Source organism: Mastacembelus armatus, chromosome 13 (genome assembly GCF_900324485.2).
Source record: "Mastacembelus armatus chromosome 13, fMasArm1.2, whole genome shotgun sequence".
Classification (NCBI taxonomy): domain Eukaryota; kingdom Metazoa; phylum Chordata; class Actinopteri; order Synbranchiformes; family Mastacembelidae; genus Mastacembelus; species Mastacembelus armatus.
Window position 1 is genome coordinate 12072754 of NC_046645.1, and position 19166 is coordinate 12091919.

A 19166-nucleotide genomic window follows, 5' to 3' on the forward strand; every position below is an offset into this window, starting at 1 on the left:
GGGAGTTCTCATTTATGAATCTTATTCACATAATGCATATTTAATAATGCATTTAGTACGAATTTATTGGCATTATTTTTGAAAGAGATATATTAAGCTTTTTCTTTGTTATGGATATTTTTTGGTTTAGGATATTTTTATGCAATGTAACCAGTGTTGTATTTTAACTTCTGAAGACGTTACACTGTCACTCAAAAGTCAGCTTAAAAGGTAATAAAGTATATACGTTATCAGTGTGGAACTGTGCTCTGGCTTTTTGCAAATATTTTTGCCTTCTTTTTGAGTTTGATTTTAATTACTTTGAAATTAAAAGTAAACTCACAAAATGACATCATAGCAACAGTGACAGAAAATGCATGTGAAAATTTTAGCAAGTGTGTTAAACAGCTTAACGTCGATGTTGTAATGTATGTTGCCATCTTAACTATGACAAAACCTCAATAAAAGAACTAGGATTGATTTTTGTTCATCAGATGTTTCTTAGTGTTCTTCTCTGGGTTAAACAAAATGATAAAACACTTTGGAGCAAATATACACAATATTAGTCCCAAAACTGGAGGCCAGAATGGCAAATATCTCCACAGCCACAGTGAACTTCCCAGGAGAGCTGACATATGCTGGGATAAAAGTGATCCAGACTGCACAGAATATCAGCATGCTGAAGGTGATAAACTTGGCTTCATTAAAATTATCAGGCAGTTTCCGGGCCAGGACAGCTAACACAAAGCAAAAGACAGCCAGCAGACCTATGTACCCGAGCACAGCCCAGAACCCAATAGCTGAGCCTAACGCACACTCCAGGATGATTCTTTCTTTGTATATGGTGAAGTTTTTCATTGGAAAAGGGGGACTAACAATCAACCAAACAGTACATATTAAAACCTGGATAAATGTAAATGATAATACAGTCATTCTCTGCTGTAGAGGACCAAACCATTTCATGACATTACTACCTGGAAGTGTAGCTTTGAAGGCCATTAACACCACCATAGTTTTCCCCAGAACACAAGAGATACAGAGGACAAAGGTGATCCCAAACGCTGTGTGGCGCAGCATGCAGGACCACTCAGAGGGTGCTCCAATGAAAGTTAATGAGCATAAGAAACACAGAGTCAGGGAGAAGAGCAGCAGGAAGCTCAGCTCAGAGTTGTTGGCCCTGACAATCGGGGATGTTCTGTGTTGAAAGAATATAGTCGCTGTTATAATGGCCAGACAGGCACCACCAACTGAGAACGTAGCCAGGATGACTCCCAGGATCTCACTGAAGGAAAGAAACTCTACAGGCTTGGGAAAACATGTGTCTTTCTCTGCATTAGGCCAGAACTCATTGGGACAAGGGAAACAATCAGTGGAATCTGAAAATATAAATCAAAAAGGACCTTTAGCAGTCCCATCATTGATGTGGTGATATACATGAGAAAACAATGGACTTTACCTGTAGCATTGCTAATCTCTCCCTCAGGACATGGTACACAATCATAACAGCAGATGGGTTTTCCTTTCTGCAGCACTTTATGAGTTCCTTTAGGACAGCTGTCAGTGCACACTGACACAGGAACCTGACAGACACAATACACAATGACAGAATCACACAGATATGCAGTTTTGATACAACAGCTGATATGATTCAGTTCACCAATGTTGAATATATCAAGGTTCCTCACTTGTGTCCTGCCTTCCACCCAGGTGATGTTCCTGTTGATATGGAACTCCTGGCCCAGTGGCAGTGATGCATCATATTGCCCTACTGTCACCAACACAATGCTGCCGCTCTCACTTTTCTGCCAGTTAACCAGCTCATATGTGGCCACAGGATCCCCATTGGCATCAAATGACACAGGATAACCATTTTGGGAAAATTTTACTTTCTTCAGTTTAGTAAGAACCTGTGAGGATAATGGGGGACATAAAAGAAATCATGTTAAAGTAAAATAATTAACATCATAGCGCTTAATGATCAAGCTCCATCATCTCTTACATGATTTTTTTTGATGAAATGTTATAAAGAGAAACTTTATGTAATGAACTAGGTACTAAGTAGTGAAGGTAGTCATTAACAGTACAGTTCATGTTGATTTATCATGTGCCATTGGCTAAAGTGGCCTGATGGCAAAGGGGATGAAGGATCTCCTGTATTGTGTAGTCCTGCAGCACAGTGAGGTGAGTCGACTACTGCAGCTCCTTCTCTGCTCCATCGGGATGTTGTTGAGGGGATAATCACTATATTCAAGAATAGCCTTGAATAGAACAGCGATTTTTCTTTCTGCATTTCTCCACCACACCCTCCAGTGAGTTCAACTTTGTTCCAGTCACTGAACCAGCTTTTTGCACCAGTGTGTCGAGCTACCTTACATCATTGTGGTTTATGCTCCAACAGACTGCAGCATAAAACAACACACTTACTGCAATAGTTTCGTAAAACATGTGCAGCATCTTCCTGACATCAAAAGACCTAATCCATGGAGCCAAAACAATGAAAGTTAAGTTTGGCAGTGAAAAATTACACTTGGCAGTGGAGACAAAATTGGACCAGAAAAATAAAACATTGGTATTGAAACATTTGTGCTGAAAAGAAAAACATTGAAAAAAGTATTAATGCTGACAATAATTACAATCTTCTCTTTTTTTTTTCTTTGTGTATGTGTTTTTCAGTGCCAAACTCCATTTTTTTTTTTTTTTTTTTTGAAGGACGATCTTTTTGATTTAATGCCAAAGTTGTTTTTCACTTTCTGATTTCTGTCAGTGTTTTGGCATGGAGCAGAGGGCTAAGGGATGTTATTACATGTTCTGCATGTTCTGACTGATGAAGCCACTTGGAAGGGTGGTGAAACATTTCGACCTAAAAACTGAAAGTCCAGTTGCCATGAACTCTCTAGCTAACTCTAGGTAACTTGCCCTGGACGACTGACAATCCTCACAGACATAAATGTTCTGCATTTAATTTGTCATTTGTCCAGAAAGACTGTACTTCCTACAGCAGTTCAGGAAGTTTATCCTGCCACAGGAGCTGCTTGTCACCTTCCACACTGCCATTGTACAGTCTGTCCTTTGACAGGCTAGACGAAAAGGCCAATCTTGTTGGCAGACAAGAACAGATTGCAATGGGCAGTCTGGTTATATACTGCAGAGACGATCATTGGGGCCAATCTTCCCTCCACCTCCATTGGTGCTGATTTTTCAATGGAAGTCCGTATGAGCCAGGGCTTGTTGGAGTGAGTGGCTACTTCCTCTATGGCCTCAAACCTGGATGTGGACTTGTTATGTCCACCGCTTCTACAGTCATTGACCAGTTCAGTACAATTACAGTTCAGTGACCAGTCCAACTTGTTCTCCAGGTGGACACCCAGATAGTTCAGCGGATTTGACTGTTGTTTTACTGTTGAACAGGTGTTATCAGCATACATTATGTCACGGGGTGTTGGTGGAGTGGTGTGAAGGAGGAGAGGTGAGGACCCAAATGCAGGACAAACCAAGGCTTTATTTCCCCCCCGGGACATCCAGGGCTCAAGACAATGCCAAACTAGGGAACCCGATTACACGGTAAGACTCGAAAGGACCGAGTGAGACGGTCACAACGCAAAACACACTTCAGCATACGAACACCAACTAAACTATAACAATAACTAATGCTTCGGCAGAGGACAAAGGAAGAGGGGAGGTATAAATAGAGGAAACACAAAAGGTAATCAAACCCAGGTGAAACTAATAAACACATAACTAACAAAGCTGCCAGGGACCAGAACACAGGGAAAAGGAAGTCTTAACAAAATAAGAGTCCTCTGGCAGGAAGTCCCCAGAGGGACTCATGACACATTAGTCCTATTTATATAGCTCAGTGGGAGCCTACTGACCTACTGGAGACAATGCAAGTCAATGGCGATTAGCATAAGCATTAGCATGAGAAACTTCAGTTGATAATGCTAATGCTATACATTTTTGTTCATTTTATTTCTTAAAGCTAATCAAGACATTTTAATGCCTAAACCTAGCCAACATGCTTTAATGTCGAAATATAACCGAGTAGTTATATTTAAACTTAAGAGCGTAACTTACGTAATCTACGTAATGATGACAAAGGACAAATGAAGATCTATGGGATAAAAACAAAACGGTAGGTTCAAGTAGGTGAGTAGAGACCTAATGAAACCTATATTGGACCTACTGGAGCTACGTTGAGCTTGTCTCTGAGTATAGCTGGTTGGAATGTATAGAACGAACTTAAAAAATCAAAGTGCAGTCCAGACCATCCAGCCAATCATCTAATCTCTAGTTTTCTATTTTCATTATGATTTGACACTATATAAATAAATCTAAACTAATCTGAACTGACTAAAAAGTACATTATGGCTAAAGAAATATGTGGGACTTGTAATTTATTCACTTGAACTGACCTGTTTGGGCTCTATCCCGTTGATTCTGTCACACTGAGTTGTAGAATTAGTCTCCTGGCATACTGCATTATGAATGGCATGTGCTATTGCATAAACAGCCTTGTACACCATGTTAGTGATTCGGAGCTGAGATGTGTCAGTGTACGGGCTCTGGAGTTTCTGTATGTTCTCGGTTCCATCACACACATTCTTGTCTGTGGCAGCACCTACAAACATATGGAGATAGAAACAGGAGATTTTTATTCCAGTCAATTATATTACATTACTTATATGACTTAACCATCAAAATATACCTTGCACAAATTATTATATCTATATTGTGCTAATGCATTATCATTTTGAGCATTTGAATCTGGCCTTTGTACTTTTACATATATGAACAGAGATTTGAGTGAGTGATCAGTCAGTCATGTGTCAAATAAATGTCAAGCAGCTTTTTTTTTAATCGCCAACTGACTTGACCTGTTTGAATATGTATAAAATGAAGAAGTGCTATGAAATGCCTGTCAGTGTAACAGACCTAATGTAGATATACTGCAACTGTTATATGCCAGCAAAAAGCATATATATATAGGTCCCACATCCTCTTCATGTAGCCCCTATCGCTGGGGTTACTCATGTAGTAGCACTCCAACAATTCTCTGTTATCAGCCCTCGTCCACGAGTGTCTTGTTCCAGAAGCCCATTTCTCATCAGGTTGCCCTGGTCCCCTAGCACCTGACGCGGACCTTGTTGACCCGGGCGACGTCCGAGCCGGTATGACTCCAGTATTTCTATCACTCATTTGTACTGAGGTAGGCTAGTAGCGCTAAGGACCTTGCCTAAGGGCCCACACTGGTGATGCCCTGGTCGGGATTCGAACCCCCGACCATTTGGTCTACCCGCACCGAAGTCAGTGGCCTTAACCACTGAGCTGGCCAAAAGAGGACATAGAAGCCACTGATGTCAAGACAAGGAAGCTCCTCACAATGCATGGAGGACTTCACCCCAAAACCAGCATACTGAGACTGTACGCTAAGAGGAAGGAAGGAGGCCGGGGACTGGTGAGCGTCAGAGCCACCATCCAAGATGAAACGGCCAAGATCCATGAGTACATCAGGAAGATGGCCCCAAGCGATGGAATACTTAGTGAATATCTCAGGCAACAGAAGCCCGATGCAGAGGACGAGGAGCAAGAACCATCATGGCAGGACAAACCCCTGCACGGCATGTACCACCGACAGATACAAGAAGTGGCTGATATCGAAAAGTCCTACCGGTGGCTGGAAAAAGCTGGACTGAAAGACAGCACAGAGGCACTGATCGTAGCAGCACAAGAGCAGGCCCTGAGCACAAGATCGATAGAGGCCGGGATCTACCGCACCAGGCAGGACCCCAGGTGCAGGCTGTGCAAAGATGCCCCTGAGACAATCCAGCACATAACAGCAGGTTGTAAGATGCTAGCAGGCAGAGCGTACATGGAACGCCATAACCAAGTGGCCGGCATAGTGTACAGGAACATCTGTGCCGAGTATGGGCTGGAGGTAACAAGGTCAAAATGGGACACACCTCCAAAGGTGAGGGAAAATGACCGAGCTAAGATCCTGTGGGACTTCCAGATACAGACCGACAAACAGGTGATGGCTAACCAACCGGACATAGTAGTGGTGGACAAACAACAGAAGAAAGCCATAGTGGTAGATGTAGCGATCCCAAGTGACAGCAACATCAGAAAGAAGGAACATGAGAAGCTGGAGAAATACCAAGGGCTTAAAGAAGAGCTAGAAAAGATGTGGAAGGTGAAGGCAACAGTGGTCCCCGTGGTAATCGGCACCCTCGGGGCTGTGACCCCCAAACTGGGAGAGTGGCTCCACCAGATCCCGGGAACAACATCAGAGATCTCAGTCCAGAAGAGCGCAGTGCTAGGAACAGCTAAGATACTGCGAAGAACCCTCAAACTCCCAGGCCTCTGGTAGAGGACCCGAGATTGAGGAAGACACACCACCCATAGGGGGTGAGACGGGAAATTTTTTTTATATATATATATATAATTTACTCATGGCTTTTTTCCTATAGTTCACACAGAATGATGATCAAAATGTATGATTTTTCGCCCAAATAAACTTTATGTTTTGCTTCAAGTTATTGTTCAATTTCAATGCAGTTCAATAAATAACTGGGGTTTGGTCTCAACCTTTTAACACAGAAAGCTACATGTGTGCAATGAAAAATAAAAAACACAACTACCACAAGTATCCAGCTGTGACTATAACCAATATTATTTTAAAATATCTGGTGACTTTCTCACTTTTTTCCAGTCTGCAGTTGAATGCACTCTCCCAGAACTTAGTAAGAACTGGGGAAGCTGCCACTTTAGTAGGAGAGAGATCCAGCAGGAAGTTTCTCAGACCTGGGATGATAGATTTCTGAATCCCAAATCCGACAGCTCCAGCACAGAATGTGAAACTCAACATGTCTGTGTGAGTTACCCAGGACTCACTGCCTATCCACTGACGAGGTTGGGAAGGTTTACGGGACAGCTCCTCCAACAGGATCATCATGTCTCCAAAGGATGCAAATGCAACAACAACCATAGATGTTGACCTGGAGACACATTACAGTACATGATATTATACAAATATAAAGACAAATCTCTTTTAACTACATGTCAACATTATTGACAAACACAAAAGACACCTTTATTTTATTTATTTATTTATTTATTGCTGTCCTGAATGAGTAATTTTGGTTTCAATCTGTTTCATTACATCAGACCTATAAAAATTATTTAAAAGCCCAGGTGCCACATTCCTATTATGATACCCACAAGATCCCCTTCTGATCATGTACTTAATATTCCAAGTTTGTGTGCACATAAATGCATTGACAACACACAGAATACAAGCACAATCAGAGATGTAGAAACCTGCGGATAACATCAGCCACTCTCTGGATCCTGCTACGTGGGTTGGTCCGATAGAAAGATTCAGAGTATTCAACACAGATCCCCTCTTTGTGTGCAGCGTACAGAAAAGACGCCATGCCATTATTTCCATAGTCTGAATCTGACCGGACAGCACCTATCCAAGTCCAGCCAAAGTGTTTCACCAACTTGGCCAGAGCAGCAGCCTGGAAAAGGTCACTGGGAATTGTTCTGAAGAAATTCGCATACTGATGTTTATTGGATAGGCATGAACAAGTGGCAAAGTGACTCACCTGATGGAAAACAATAAACAACTCAGTATAATCCTGTAAGTGCAAAGTAAAAAACAGCATAAATGAATTTTAAAAAATATTTTGCCCAAAAAATTAATATTTACTTGAGGAATATTAAAAGACCCAATGATGCGTGAAATGCTGATGGATGGTGTGGACCCAGATTCACCAACAACAGCCATCACTATACCAGATTTTGAGCAGTTATCTCTGGTATAAAACTCAGGGTCCAGACCATTAGAAAGCTGAAATGCCACATGCACCGCCATGGGCACTGAGGCACATGAGTCATAGATCTGATAACCGAGCCTGATGCCTGGGAGCAGCTTTGTACTGTTGTTAATCTCCTCAATGGCAAAGACCATTGCACGTGAAAAACGCAGTCCACGGCCATCAATGCTGCACACAGATACTCATTTCATTGTTCAAATTCAGGATAAGTGATAAAGACAATTCACAATTTTCACAGAAAATGTATAATGAAGGAGTATAGAAATTTACAGTTACAATAGTAGTACTGCATTTGTTAGCCAATACAGGAAACCAGTACACCAAACTTCAACAACACACCTATATTTTTAGTTAAGAAACGCAAAAATATTTTTTTTAACCATATAGGCATAACCTGATATTGTTATCAGTACCTGTAATTGATATAAGCTAATTTTGATTTGGCCCTTAATGTGAAACAGAAGAAAGAATTTTTTCGAGCATTCGACAATACACAAAAACTTTGCAATAACAACATCCTTCAAATGAAAACATCTCTGTCTTACACTATCACATCCTTTTATCCCCCGTTGTTCCCTCTTACTAACCTCCCTCTGCACTTCAGTGGCTGAGGCACTGTGGTGTAGGTATAATTCACAGTTTGCATGTTGTAGTGTATAGCAAAAACACCCCCAATAACGTAATCACCATCCATTGAGAAGGCAGAAGGAAGAGTGGTACCTTGCAGTTTACATTTCACATATAAAGCCTCAGCACTGACCCCAGCAGCAGCTCTAATCTCTGTGCACCCATCACTTTGTTTCAGACCATCCCCACAATCATTCAACCTAAGAGCTGAGTTCAACCCAGTCAAACCCAGAGCTATTCTCAGACCAATAAAGAGAAAAGAGATCTCCATCTCTCAGGTGTATCTGTGCACAAGTGTGTTTTCACTGGCTTATAAAGGTTTTCTGACACAAGGCTCTTGCTCTCTGCTGTACCTCAGCCTACATCAGACAGGGGGTGCCCTTACCCAGTTTGCTTTACTAACTCAAAGTCTTTTACTTTGTTGGGCTGCATTTAATGTATAACTTCCACAAAGTGTCTCTGCTTTTCTTTTTTCCCCTTTTGTAAATTTGCTGTTGTAAACACAGGTGTCTTCCTTTTTTTGTCTTGTCTGTTTTGCTTGGTTTTTAGATCACATTACAGTCCGACATGTGCTGTTACCATGAAATTAATGTGAAAAGTACATGTATTTGTATTATCATTATTCCCATATTTATTTCACACTGACTTCCTTTTAGTTGTATTTATGGCTGTTCATATTATCGACTGCTCAATATAAAGCTAGGAATGCTAGTGTAATGTCATTTAAGGACCACACCTGGGTCGTAGTACAGTGGGTATGGAAAGTATTCAGACCCCTTTAAATTTTTCACTCTTTGTGTCATTGCAGCCATTTGCCAAAATCAAAAAAGTTCATTTTATTTCTCATTAATGTACACTCAGCGCCCCATCTTGACAGAAAAAACCAGAAATGTAGAAATTTTTGCAAATTTATTAAAAAAGAAAAACTGAAATATCACATGGTCATAAGTATTCAGACCCTTTGCAGTGACACTCATATTTAACTCACATGCTGTCCATTTCTTCTGATCCTCCTTGAGATGGTTCTGCTCCTTCATTGGAGTCCAGCTGTGTTTAATTAAACTGATTGGACTTGATTAGGAAAAGGCACACACCTGTCTATATAAGACCTTACAGCTCACAGTGCATGTCAGAGCAAATGAGAATCATGAGGTCGAAGAACTGCCCAAGGAGCTCAGAGACAGAATTGTGGCAAGCACAGATCTGGCCAAGGTTACAAAGAATTTCTGCAGCACTCAAGGTTCCTAAGAGCACAGTGGCCTCCATAATCCTCAAATGGAAAAGTTGGGACGACCAGAACTCTTCCTAGACCTGGCCGTCCAGCCAAACTGAGCAGTCGTGGGAGAAGAGCCTTGGTGAGAGAGGTAAAGAAGAACCCAAAGATCAATGTGGCTGAGCTCCAGAGATGCAGTAGGGAGATGGGAGAAAGTTCCACAAAGTCAACTATCACTGCAGCCCTCCACCAGTCGGGGCTTTATGGCAGAGGGGCCCGACGGAAGCCTCTCCTCAGTGCAAGACACATGAAAACCTGCATAGAGTTTGCCAAAAAACACATGGACTCCCAGACTATGAGAAATAAGATTCTCTGGTCTGATGAGACCAAGATTGAATCTTTTTTTTAATTCTAAGCGACATGTGTGGATTAAACCAGGCACTGCTCATCACCTGCACAATACAATCCCTACAGTGCAACATGGTGGTGGGAGCATCATGTTGTGGGGGTGTTTTTCAGCTGCAGGGACAGGACGACTGGTTGCAATTGAAGGAAAGATGAATGCGGCCAAGTACAGAGATATCCTGGAAGAAACCTCTTCCAGAGTGCTCAGGACCTCAGACTGGGCCGAAGGTTCACCTTTCAACAGGACAATGACCCTAAGCACACAGCTAAAATAACAAGGGAGTGGCTTCGGAACAACTCTGTGACCGTTCTTGACTGGCCCAGCCAGAGCCCTGACCTAAACCCAGTTGAACATCTCTGGAGAGACCTTGAAAATGGCTGTCCACCAACGTTCACCATCCAACCTGACAGAACTGGAGAGGATCTGCAAGGAAGAATGGCAGAGGATCCCCAAATCCAGGTGTGAAAAACTTGTTGCATCATCCCAAGAAGACTCATGGCTGTACTAGCTCAAAAGGGTGCTTCTACTCAATACTGAGCAAAGGGTCTGAATACTTATGACCATGTGATATTTCAGTTTTTCTTTTTAATAAATTGCAAAAATTTCTACATTCTGTTTTTTTCTGTCAAGATGGGGTGCTGAGTGTACATTAATGAGAAATAAAATGAACTTTTTTGATCCCAAAGTCTTTAAAAAAAATTGAAAGAAAAAATGACACATAAAAATATCACATTTTCATTCACAACCTTTACAACTTTATTTTATTAACTTTTGGCTTTATTGTTTGTGGTAAAAGCTTTTTTTTTTTTTCTTGTCCAAGATCAGTACCCCCACCTGGACTTGGGATGATCATGTAAAATCACACCTACACAAGAGGCTGTTAGTGGGTACCTGTTCTCACTATTGAGAAGCACAGTAAATCCCTGAATTACCTCAAAAAATAAGGCTGATATGTTTGCATCTGGGCATCGCTGCAGTTTGGTGGTTTTTACTGTTGCCTCACAGCACAATTGTTTTCTGGGTATAAACCCAACAACGGGCCTTTCTGTGTAGAGTTTGTGTGTTCTCCTTGTGCCTGTGTGGATTTTCTCCGGGTACTCTTTATTTCCTCCCACAGTCCAAAAACATTAAGGTCAGGTTGATTGGTGAATTTAAATTGCCCAATGAAACAGTTTATTTAGATCCTGTCTTGAAGCCAGGGGCCATGTTGTTTTTGTTGTTGCACAAACATTTGAATAGATCACAAGGCAATGTGGAGTTCTCAACCTTCAGTTCTTGGGCTACTGTTATTCCATCTGTGCATACTTACCCTGACTCCCCCTGACAAAGGTTTTGCTTAATACAACAACACTTTGTATTATTTTTCCATTAGCGCTCATAAAATATATTTTTTTATTTATTTATTTGTTTCAGTTGGGTTGTATAGACAGGCCCCATGAATAGATATTTGGGGATGAAGCGGCATTCAATTTGGCAGAGAGGAAGGGCAGAGGCAGGGACTTCATTAACAAAATCAAAATCTCTTACTAGGATTGATTTTTGTTCATCAGATTTTTCTTGGTGTTCTTCTCTGGCTTAAACAAAATGATGAAACACTTTGGAGCAAATATACACAATATTAGTCCAAAACTGGAGGCCAGAATGGCAAATATCTCCACAGCCACAGTAAACTTCCCAGGAGAGCTGACATATGCTGGGATAAAAGTGATCCAGACTGCACAGAATATCAGCATGCTGAAGGTGATAAACTTGGCTTCGTTAAAATTATCAGGCAGTTTCCGGGCCAGGACAGCTAACACAAAGCAAAAGACAGCCAGCAGGCCTATGTACCCGAGCACAGCCCAGAACCCAATAGCTGAGCCTAACGCACACTCCAGGATGATTCTTTCTTTGTATATGGTGAAGTTTTTCATTGGAAAAGGGGGACTAACAATCAACCAAACAGTACATATTAAAACTTGGATAAATGTAAATAATATTACAGTCATTCTTTGCTGGGTAGGACCAAACCATTTCATGACATTACTACCTGGAAGTGTAGCTTTGAAGGCCATTAACACCACCATAGTTTTCCCCAGGACACAAGAGATACAGAGGACAAAGGTGATCCCAAACGCTGTGTGGCGCAGCATGCAGGACCACTCAGAGGGTGCTCCAATGAAAGTTAATGAACATAAGAAACACAGAGTCAGGGAGAAGAGCAGCAGGAAGCTCAGCTCAGAGTTGTTGGCCCTGACAATCGGGGATGTTCTGTGTTGAAAGAATATAGTCGCTGTTATAATGGCCAGACAGGCACCACCAACTGAGAACGTAGCCAGGATGACTCCCAGGATCTCACTGAAGGAAAGAAACTCTACAGGCTTGGGAAAACATGTGTCTTTCTCTGCATTAGGCCAGAACTCATTGGGACAAGGGAAACAATCAGTGGAATCTGAAAATATAAATCAAAAAGGACCTTTAGCAGTCCCATCATTGATGTGGTGATATACATGAGAAAACAATGGATTTTACCTGTAGCATTGCTAATCTCTCCCTCAGGACATGGTACACAATCATAACAGCAGATGGGTTTTCCTTTCTGCAGCACTTTATGAGTTCCTTTAGGACAGCTGTCAGTGCACACTGACACAGGAACCTGACAGACACAATACACAATGACAGAATCACACAGATATGTAGTTCTGATACAACAGCTGATATGATTCAGTTCACCAATGTTGAATATATCAGTATTCCTCACTTGTGTCCTGCCTTCCACCCAGGTGATGTTCCTGTTGATATGGAACTCCTGGCCCAGTGGCAGTGATGCATCATATTGCCCTACTGTCACAAACACAATGCTGCCACTCTCACTTTTCTGCCAGTTAACCAGCTCATATGTGGCCAAAGGATCCCCATTGGCATCAAATGACACAGGATAACCATTTTGGGAAAAGTTTACTTTCTTCAGATGTGTAAGAACCTGTGAGAACAATAATGATCACCTTCCATCATAGCTTAAATAAATATGATAATTTGTAACTGTTGTAACTATTTAAACTATTGTAAGTATAAAACTGAACTTTGCTGAATTGAATAAAAAATGCATTATGGCTAAAGAAATATGAGACTGTTCATTTATTGATTTTTAACTGACCTGTTTGGGCTCTATGCTGTTGATTCTGTCACACTGAGTTGTAGAATTAGTCTCCTGACACACTGCATTATGAATGGCATGTGCTATTGCATAAACAGCCTTGTACACCATGTTAGTGATTCGGAGTTGAGATGTTTCAGTGTACGGGTTCTGGAGTTTCTGTATGTCCTCAGTTCCATCACACACTTTCTTGTCTGTGGCAGCACCTACAAACATACAGAGATAGAAACACGATTTTTATTCCTATTGATTATTTCCATTATTACTTTCTTATGCATTTATTGTTTTTTTCTAACTTATTAAGCCTTGTTCTAACTAATATATCTAAATTCGTGCAATAGAATTTGTAAAGCATTTGAGTCTGGCCTTTTTATACTTTTTACACATACTAATGGAGATTAAAATGAATCAGTCATTAGACAGTTATATGGCAGAAAAAAATTCGTATCTTTGTTTAATATCAATACAGTTCAATAAAGATCTGGGCCCGTATTCACTAAGCTTCTTAGAATCCTCTCAGAGAGCTCCTGTCTTAGCCTACAATGTCCTAGCTGGGAGTCCTAGACTAAAAGTGATTTGGGAAACTACTCAGAGAAACTTTGAGTAAGGAAAGTACAAAATCCTTTATCTTAGTGAGGAGGAGTGGTTGACCCGATTGCTAGGGTTGACGCAGCATTTCAAGGACTGTGATTGGTTGATTAAAAACTATCTGTAAAGGTCTTAAAATGTGTGCTTTGTGAAAATACAATACATGATAATAGAATTGACAGTGAAATTATAAAATGTTTGTATTAAGAAACTGATTAATCATGAATACAGGCTATTTTATGCAAAATTCCTTTTGGCTAAATATCTTAAAGTTAATTAAAACAGTCAAATGTTGAAAATGTTCCACAGAGTAGTTATTATTTGTAAGTGCTTACATTCATTTCCCATACTGATTTTATTACTTGTAATCGATTTGAGATTGATGGTAGCAAAGACAGTCTATTTAAGTTGCACTTTTGGATGGCATCAATCCAGCATGGAATCCAAGAAAGATCGAAGGAAGTAAAAGAACAAGACAACCAAATTGGACAGAGGAGACTGAGAAACCAGAAGATTTCTGTGTCACCAGATGAGGCTGTGAAAGCGTTTCAATAGTTTGTGCGATCACTCTGCGGATGGAAGGTTGTGACAGACACAGGTCATCACTACTGCACTGTTGCATTTTTCCAGTTGGCAAATACCTCAGTGTTGTGATCACTTTCATTTCTGGCGTTATGACATTACTACGTCGGGTGCATCTCTAATAAGTTCGCCCACGAACATCCCATCACGATCCAATCTTAGGTGAATCACGATGTTCGTGTTTGGAGATATTCTTTGCAGTTGAGTCCTTAAAGAACTCGACTCTTAAAGCCCTCCTACTCCTAGATTCAATTAAAGGGAATTATTCTAGAACATGCAAATGACAAGCAAAAGTAACAGATTACAGTTTAACATACTATTATTTTTTTCTATAAATCAGGTAACTTTCTCACTTTTTTCCAGTCTGCAGTTGAATGCACTCTCCCAGAACTCAGTAAGAATTGGGGAAGCTGCCACTTTAGTAGGAGACAGATCCAGCAGGAAATTTCTCAGGCCTGGGATGACAGATTTCTGAATCCCAAATCCGATGGCTCCGGCACAAAAGGTAAAACTTAACATGTCTGGATGGGTTATCCAGTCCTCACTGCCTATCCACTGACGAGGTGGGGAAGGTTTACGGGACAGCTCCTCCAACAGGATTTTAATGTCTCCAGAGGCTGCAAATGCCACAACAACCATAGATGTTGACCTGGAGACACATTAAAGTGCATAATATTATACAAATATAATCACAAATTTATTTAAATCCTTTCTGCTTAAATGTATGGCAAAACAAATTGCATTGAAAGAACATCATTAAGATCTCTTAAGGAACCTATACTGAAATGCCTGTGGGATTTATTTAAAAATTTGTTTGTTGTCTTTAAGTGATTATTGTTATTATTGTCTTATTGAAGATGCAACTTTTTCCATTGCTTTTTTCTTAGTCAGGATGATAAAGGTGTAAATACACCTCAAGTTTATTGACAAATAAATCCATGTGTCGTTATAAATATATTATAAATACATTACATTATAAATACATAATAAGTACATCATGTCCTGCAGGAGTAATTTTGGACTCACTGTTTGATTATAGGGGTCTTGTGCACAGAAATGCATTGACAACACACAGAACACAAGCACAATCAGAGATGTAGAAACCTGCGGATAACATCAGCCACTCTCTGGATCCTGCTACGTGGGTTGGTCCGATAGAAAGATTCAGAGTATTCAACACAGATCCCCTCTTTGTGTGCTGTCTCCAGAAAAGACACCATGCCATTATTTCCATAGTCTGAATCTGACCGGACAGCACCTATCCAAGTCCAGCCAAAGTGTTTCACCAGCTTGGCCAGAGCAGCAGCCTGGAAATGGTCACTAGGGATTGTTCTGAAGAAATTCGGGTACTGATGTTTATCAGATAGGCATGCACAAGTGGCAGAGTAACTCACCTGAAGGAAAACAATACAGGATCATTCTGTAAAAACACATTATAAAGTCACCATGTGCATAGTTTAAAAGCATAATTTGTCAAAAATTTAACATATTTACTTGAGGAATATTAAAGGACCCAATGATGCGTGAAATGCTGATGGATGGTGTGGACCCAGATTCACCAATAACAGCCATCACCATACCAGATTTTGAGCAGTTGTCACTGGTATAAAACTCAGGGTCCAGACCATTAGAAAGCTGAAATGCCACATTCACCGCCATGGGCACTGAGGCACATGAGTCATAGATCTGATAACCGAGCCTGATGCCTGGGAGCAGCTTTGTACTGTTGTTAATCTCCTCAATGGCAAAGACCATTGCACGTGAAAAGCGCAGTTCACGGGCGTCAATGCTGCACACAGATACTCATGTTACTACTGATATGCAGGCTAAGGGATAAAGTGAATTCACGATTTTGTCAGAAAACATATATTGAAAGAGAATTGTAATTCATAGTTACAGTTACAATACCGCTTTTGTTAGCAAATACACCAAACCTCTTCAACAGACCTTTGTTTTCAGTTAAGAAAGGCAAAAATTCATCATATGGGCACAACCTGATATTGTTATGAATACCTGTAACTGATAAGAGCTAATATTGTGAAAAAAAAAGAAATTATTTTTTTATGTATCCAATATTACAAAAAAACTTTGCAAGAAGATTGTAACAACATCCTAGAAATTAAAACATTTGTGTCGCACACAATATCAAATCTTTTAACCCCATACTTTACTCTTACTAACCTCCCTGTGCACTTCAGTGGCTCAGGCTTTGTGGTGTAGTTATTCTCCACTGTTTGCCCATAAAGGTGTATAGAGACGACACCCCCGATAACGTAATCACCATCCATTGAGAAGGCAGGAAGACGATTGGAACCTTGCAGTTTACATTTCACATATAAAGCCTCAGCACTGACTCCAGCATCAGCTCTAATCTCTGTGCACCCATCACTTTGTTTCAGACCATCCCAACAACCATTCAATGTAAGAGCTGAGTTCAACCCAGTCAAACCCAAAGCTATTCTCAGACTAATAAAGAGAAAAGAGATCTCCATCTCTCAGGTGCAACTGTGCACAAGTGTGTTTTCTCTGCTTTATATAGCTTTTGTGACCAAAGTTTCTTGCTCTTTGCTGTACCTCAGCCTACATCAGACAGGGGGTGCCCTTATCCAATTTGCTTTATTAACTCAAAGTATGTTAGTTTGTCTGTGATGGACTGGTGATCTGTGCAGGGTGTACCCCTGCCTTTCACCCAAAGAGAGCTGAGATAGGCTCCAGCAGATCCTCATGACCCTAATTAGTAATAAGCGGTATAGATAATTAATGAATGAATGTTAGTTTGTTGGGCTGCATGTAATGTATAATTTCCACAGAGTGTTCCTGTTTTCTTTTTCTCTTTTGTAAATTTACTTTTGTAAACACCAGATTTGTCATTATTTTTGCCCTGTCCTCAGTTTTCTTGGTTTTAGCTCACAGTCTTAGCACTGCATGTGCTGCACCCATTTCCATTTTTCTTTCATATTGACTTCCTTTTAGTTATATATCTTTTAGTTATATATATATCAAATTCAGTGCAGTTTAAGTGCAATATCGTTACATAAATGGGACCTGATTGTATCCCAAAATACAAATGCAAGTCAATGAAAAACACATACAAATAAAAATAAATGACACATAAAAGAAACAATACACTGTTTTAACTCACAACTTTTTCAACTTTATTTTATTTATGTATTTAGTTTTTTGTTCTGTTGCAGCATGTGGAAGTTATTAGTAAGGGTGATAATATTTTAAGTAATTTTGTCAGGGATCCAGGTCTTTCCCACCTTCCGTGTTTTCATATCTGTTTCTGTTGTTACCTAGTCCACACCAGTTTCTTTTAAAAAGGTTATATAATGTAAATGAAAATACATCTCTTTTTATGGTGTCTGTGTCTGTGTCTTGTAATCCAGCATTAGACCACTCAACTCAAACTGATAATTTGATGTGTAAAAAACTGAATATTGACACTACTGGACCCGAGGAGGTAAAAATTACATGTTCTGCATGTAATTTACATATTAAGGAACAAACAGCACATCTTATGCTCTGGCATTCGCCCTAACTACTGTTCTGTGTGTTATTTTTGTGTTATTTTTTGCTGCCAAAGTTTATTTTTCAGTGCCAGAGTTTTACTGGCACTCTTTCTGGCTCCATAAACCTTTCTATCTGAGTTAACCTTGACCCAAAAAGTTGCACTTCATCTGGCAACAGTGTTGTTTTAGACTCAGCTTGATCACCTCCACTGGTTCTTGAGCACACACGCTATGTTCACTTTTACATACTTGTAGAAGTAGGTCTCAGGCCTTTGCCTAATCCATGCTGTTGAATTTACTCTGTATTCCTTAGCTATGGGACATTCTAAGCACAGAAAAAATATATTCTAGGCTCAATAAAAATACAGAATATGTAGGCTTGTTATTATCCACAAAAAACTGCATTAATAAACTCTGTGGCTCACCTTTTCTTATTTGCCCTCTCACAAATTACTGCTGTTTGCACTCACCTCCTACTCTGTCACTTTGTCAGAGAGACAGATAAGTTGCTTTCTAGCATAAACTGGGCCAGCATCAAGGTCAAACCAGGTGGTACAGCGCAGATCTTGATGATAAAGCACAGGTACAGGGCCTACAGTTCGGTCTTCTATCACTGTTGTTATGGCCCCTGATGTTTTATGATGCGCCCATTTCAAGGGTAGAGAAGCTAGGGAAAACTCAGTGCTTACATTTGAAAGTGGCTGGAAGATCCACGCTGCCTAAGCAGTGTGTGCCTGTATGGTAAAAGGATTTTGGAGTTCTCCATAACAAGTTTTACAGAGGAGTTTAAATGTTCTAAGGTTAGACGGGAGTTGACTTTATGAGAGTCTAGAGATGTAGCAGTGTGGAGCACAGAGCCAACAGTCTCAGCAGGGACTGATGAACAAGTTTATAGTTTTTATCACCGCAGTGGAAAGTTACAGCCAGGTGTGCCTACATATTTATAAATTTTCAAATATCAGCTGTTACACTGACTGCAACTGCACTCTAGATTTCTTCCTCGGCCCACTCCTTTTCCTCCTCATATTTCTGGCTTGAAAGCCTAAAATGAAAAAATGATAAAAGTGTAATATATGTTAGCAAAGTGGTTATGTACAGTTTAAACTCCGTTCACATACTTTTCTGGTTGGCAGAACATATAAGGGATCAAGGTGGAGAAGCAGCCCTCTGAACCCCTCATCTTCGACAAGACTAAGCAGCTGACAGTCTTTAATGATTATGTTCACCACAGCCTGATCCACCGCTTGCGTTCTAGAAGCTTGGAGTCCAAAAGGGAAATGTATGT

General features: G+C 40.4%; 2 protein-coding genes across 2 annotated transcripts; both read right to left on the bottom strand.

Moving 5' to 3' along the window:
* Positions 1-498: 498 nt before the first annotated feature.
* LOC113125141 (extracellular calcium-sensing receptor-like) lies at positions 499-8511 on the bottom strand. Its single transcript, XM_026298452.1, has 8 exons — positions 8405-8511; positions 7691-7985; positions 7297-7586; positions 6679-6974; positions 4392-4597; positions 1665-1886; positions 1436-1559; positions 499-1355 (listed from the first exon to the last, which is right to left on the bottom strand). Exons 1-8 carry the CDS (start codon positions 8509-8511, stop codon positions 499-501), a joined length of 2397 nt encoding a protein of 798 aa, XP_026154237.1.
* A 3078-nt stretch (positions 8512-11589) lies between these two features.
* Positions 11590-16696, bottom strand: LOC113124122 (extracellular calcium-sensing receptor-like). The gene is made up of 8 exons (XM_026296580.1): positions 16551-16696; positions 15864-16158; positions 15474-15763; positions 14723-15018; positions 13200-13405; positions 12804-13025; positions 12575-12698; positions 11590-12494 (listed from the first exon to the last, which is right to left on the bottom strand). Exons 1-8 carry the CDS (start codon positions 16655-16657, stop codon positions 11590-11592), a joined length of 2445 nt encoding a protein of 814 aa, XP_026152365.1. The 5' UTR covers positions 16658-16696.
* Between the last annotated feature and the right edge of the window lie 2470 nt (positions 16697-19166).

Coding starts and splice junctions, on each gene's coding strand:
- LOC113124122 (XM_026296580.1), bottom strand. CDS start 16,657: ATGGATGGTGATTACGTTATCGGGGGTGTCGTCTCTATACACCTTTAT. Junction 13,406..14,722: donor CAACTGCAGACTGGAAAAAA/GTGAGAAAGTTA, acceptor GTATGTTTGTAG/GTGCTGCCACAGACAAGAAA. Junction 12,699..12,803: donor GGGTGGAAGGCAGGACACAA/GTGAGGAATACT, acceptor TGTGTCTGTCAG/GTTCCTGTGTCAGTGTGCAC.
- LOC113125141 (XM_026298452.1), bottom strand. CDS start 8,511: ATGGATGGTGATTACGTTATTGGGGGTGTTTTTGCTATACACTACAAC. Junction 1,887..4,391: donor ACGGGATAGAGCCCAAACAG/GTCAGTTCAAGT, acceptor TTATCCTCACAG/GTTCTTACTAAACTGAAGAA. Junction 1,560..1,664: donor GGGTGGAAGGCAGGACACAA/GTGAGGAACCTT, acceptor TGTGTCTGTCAG/GTTCCTGTGTCAGTGTGCAC.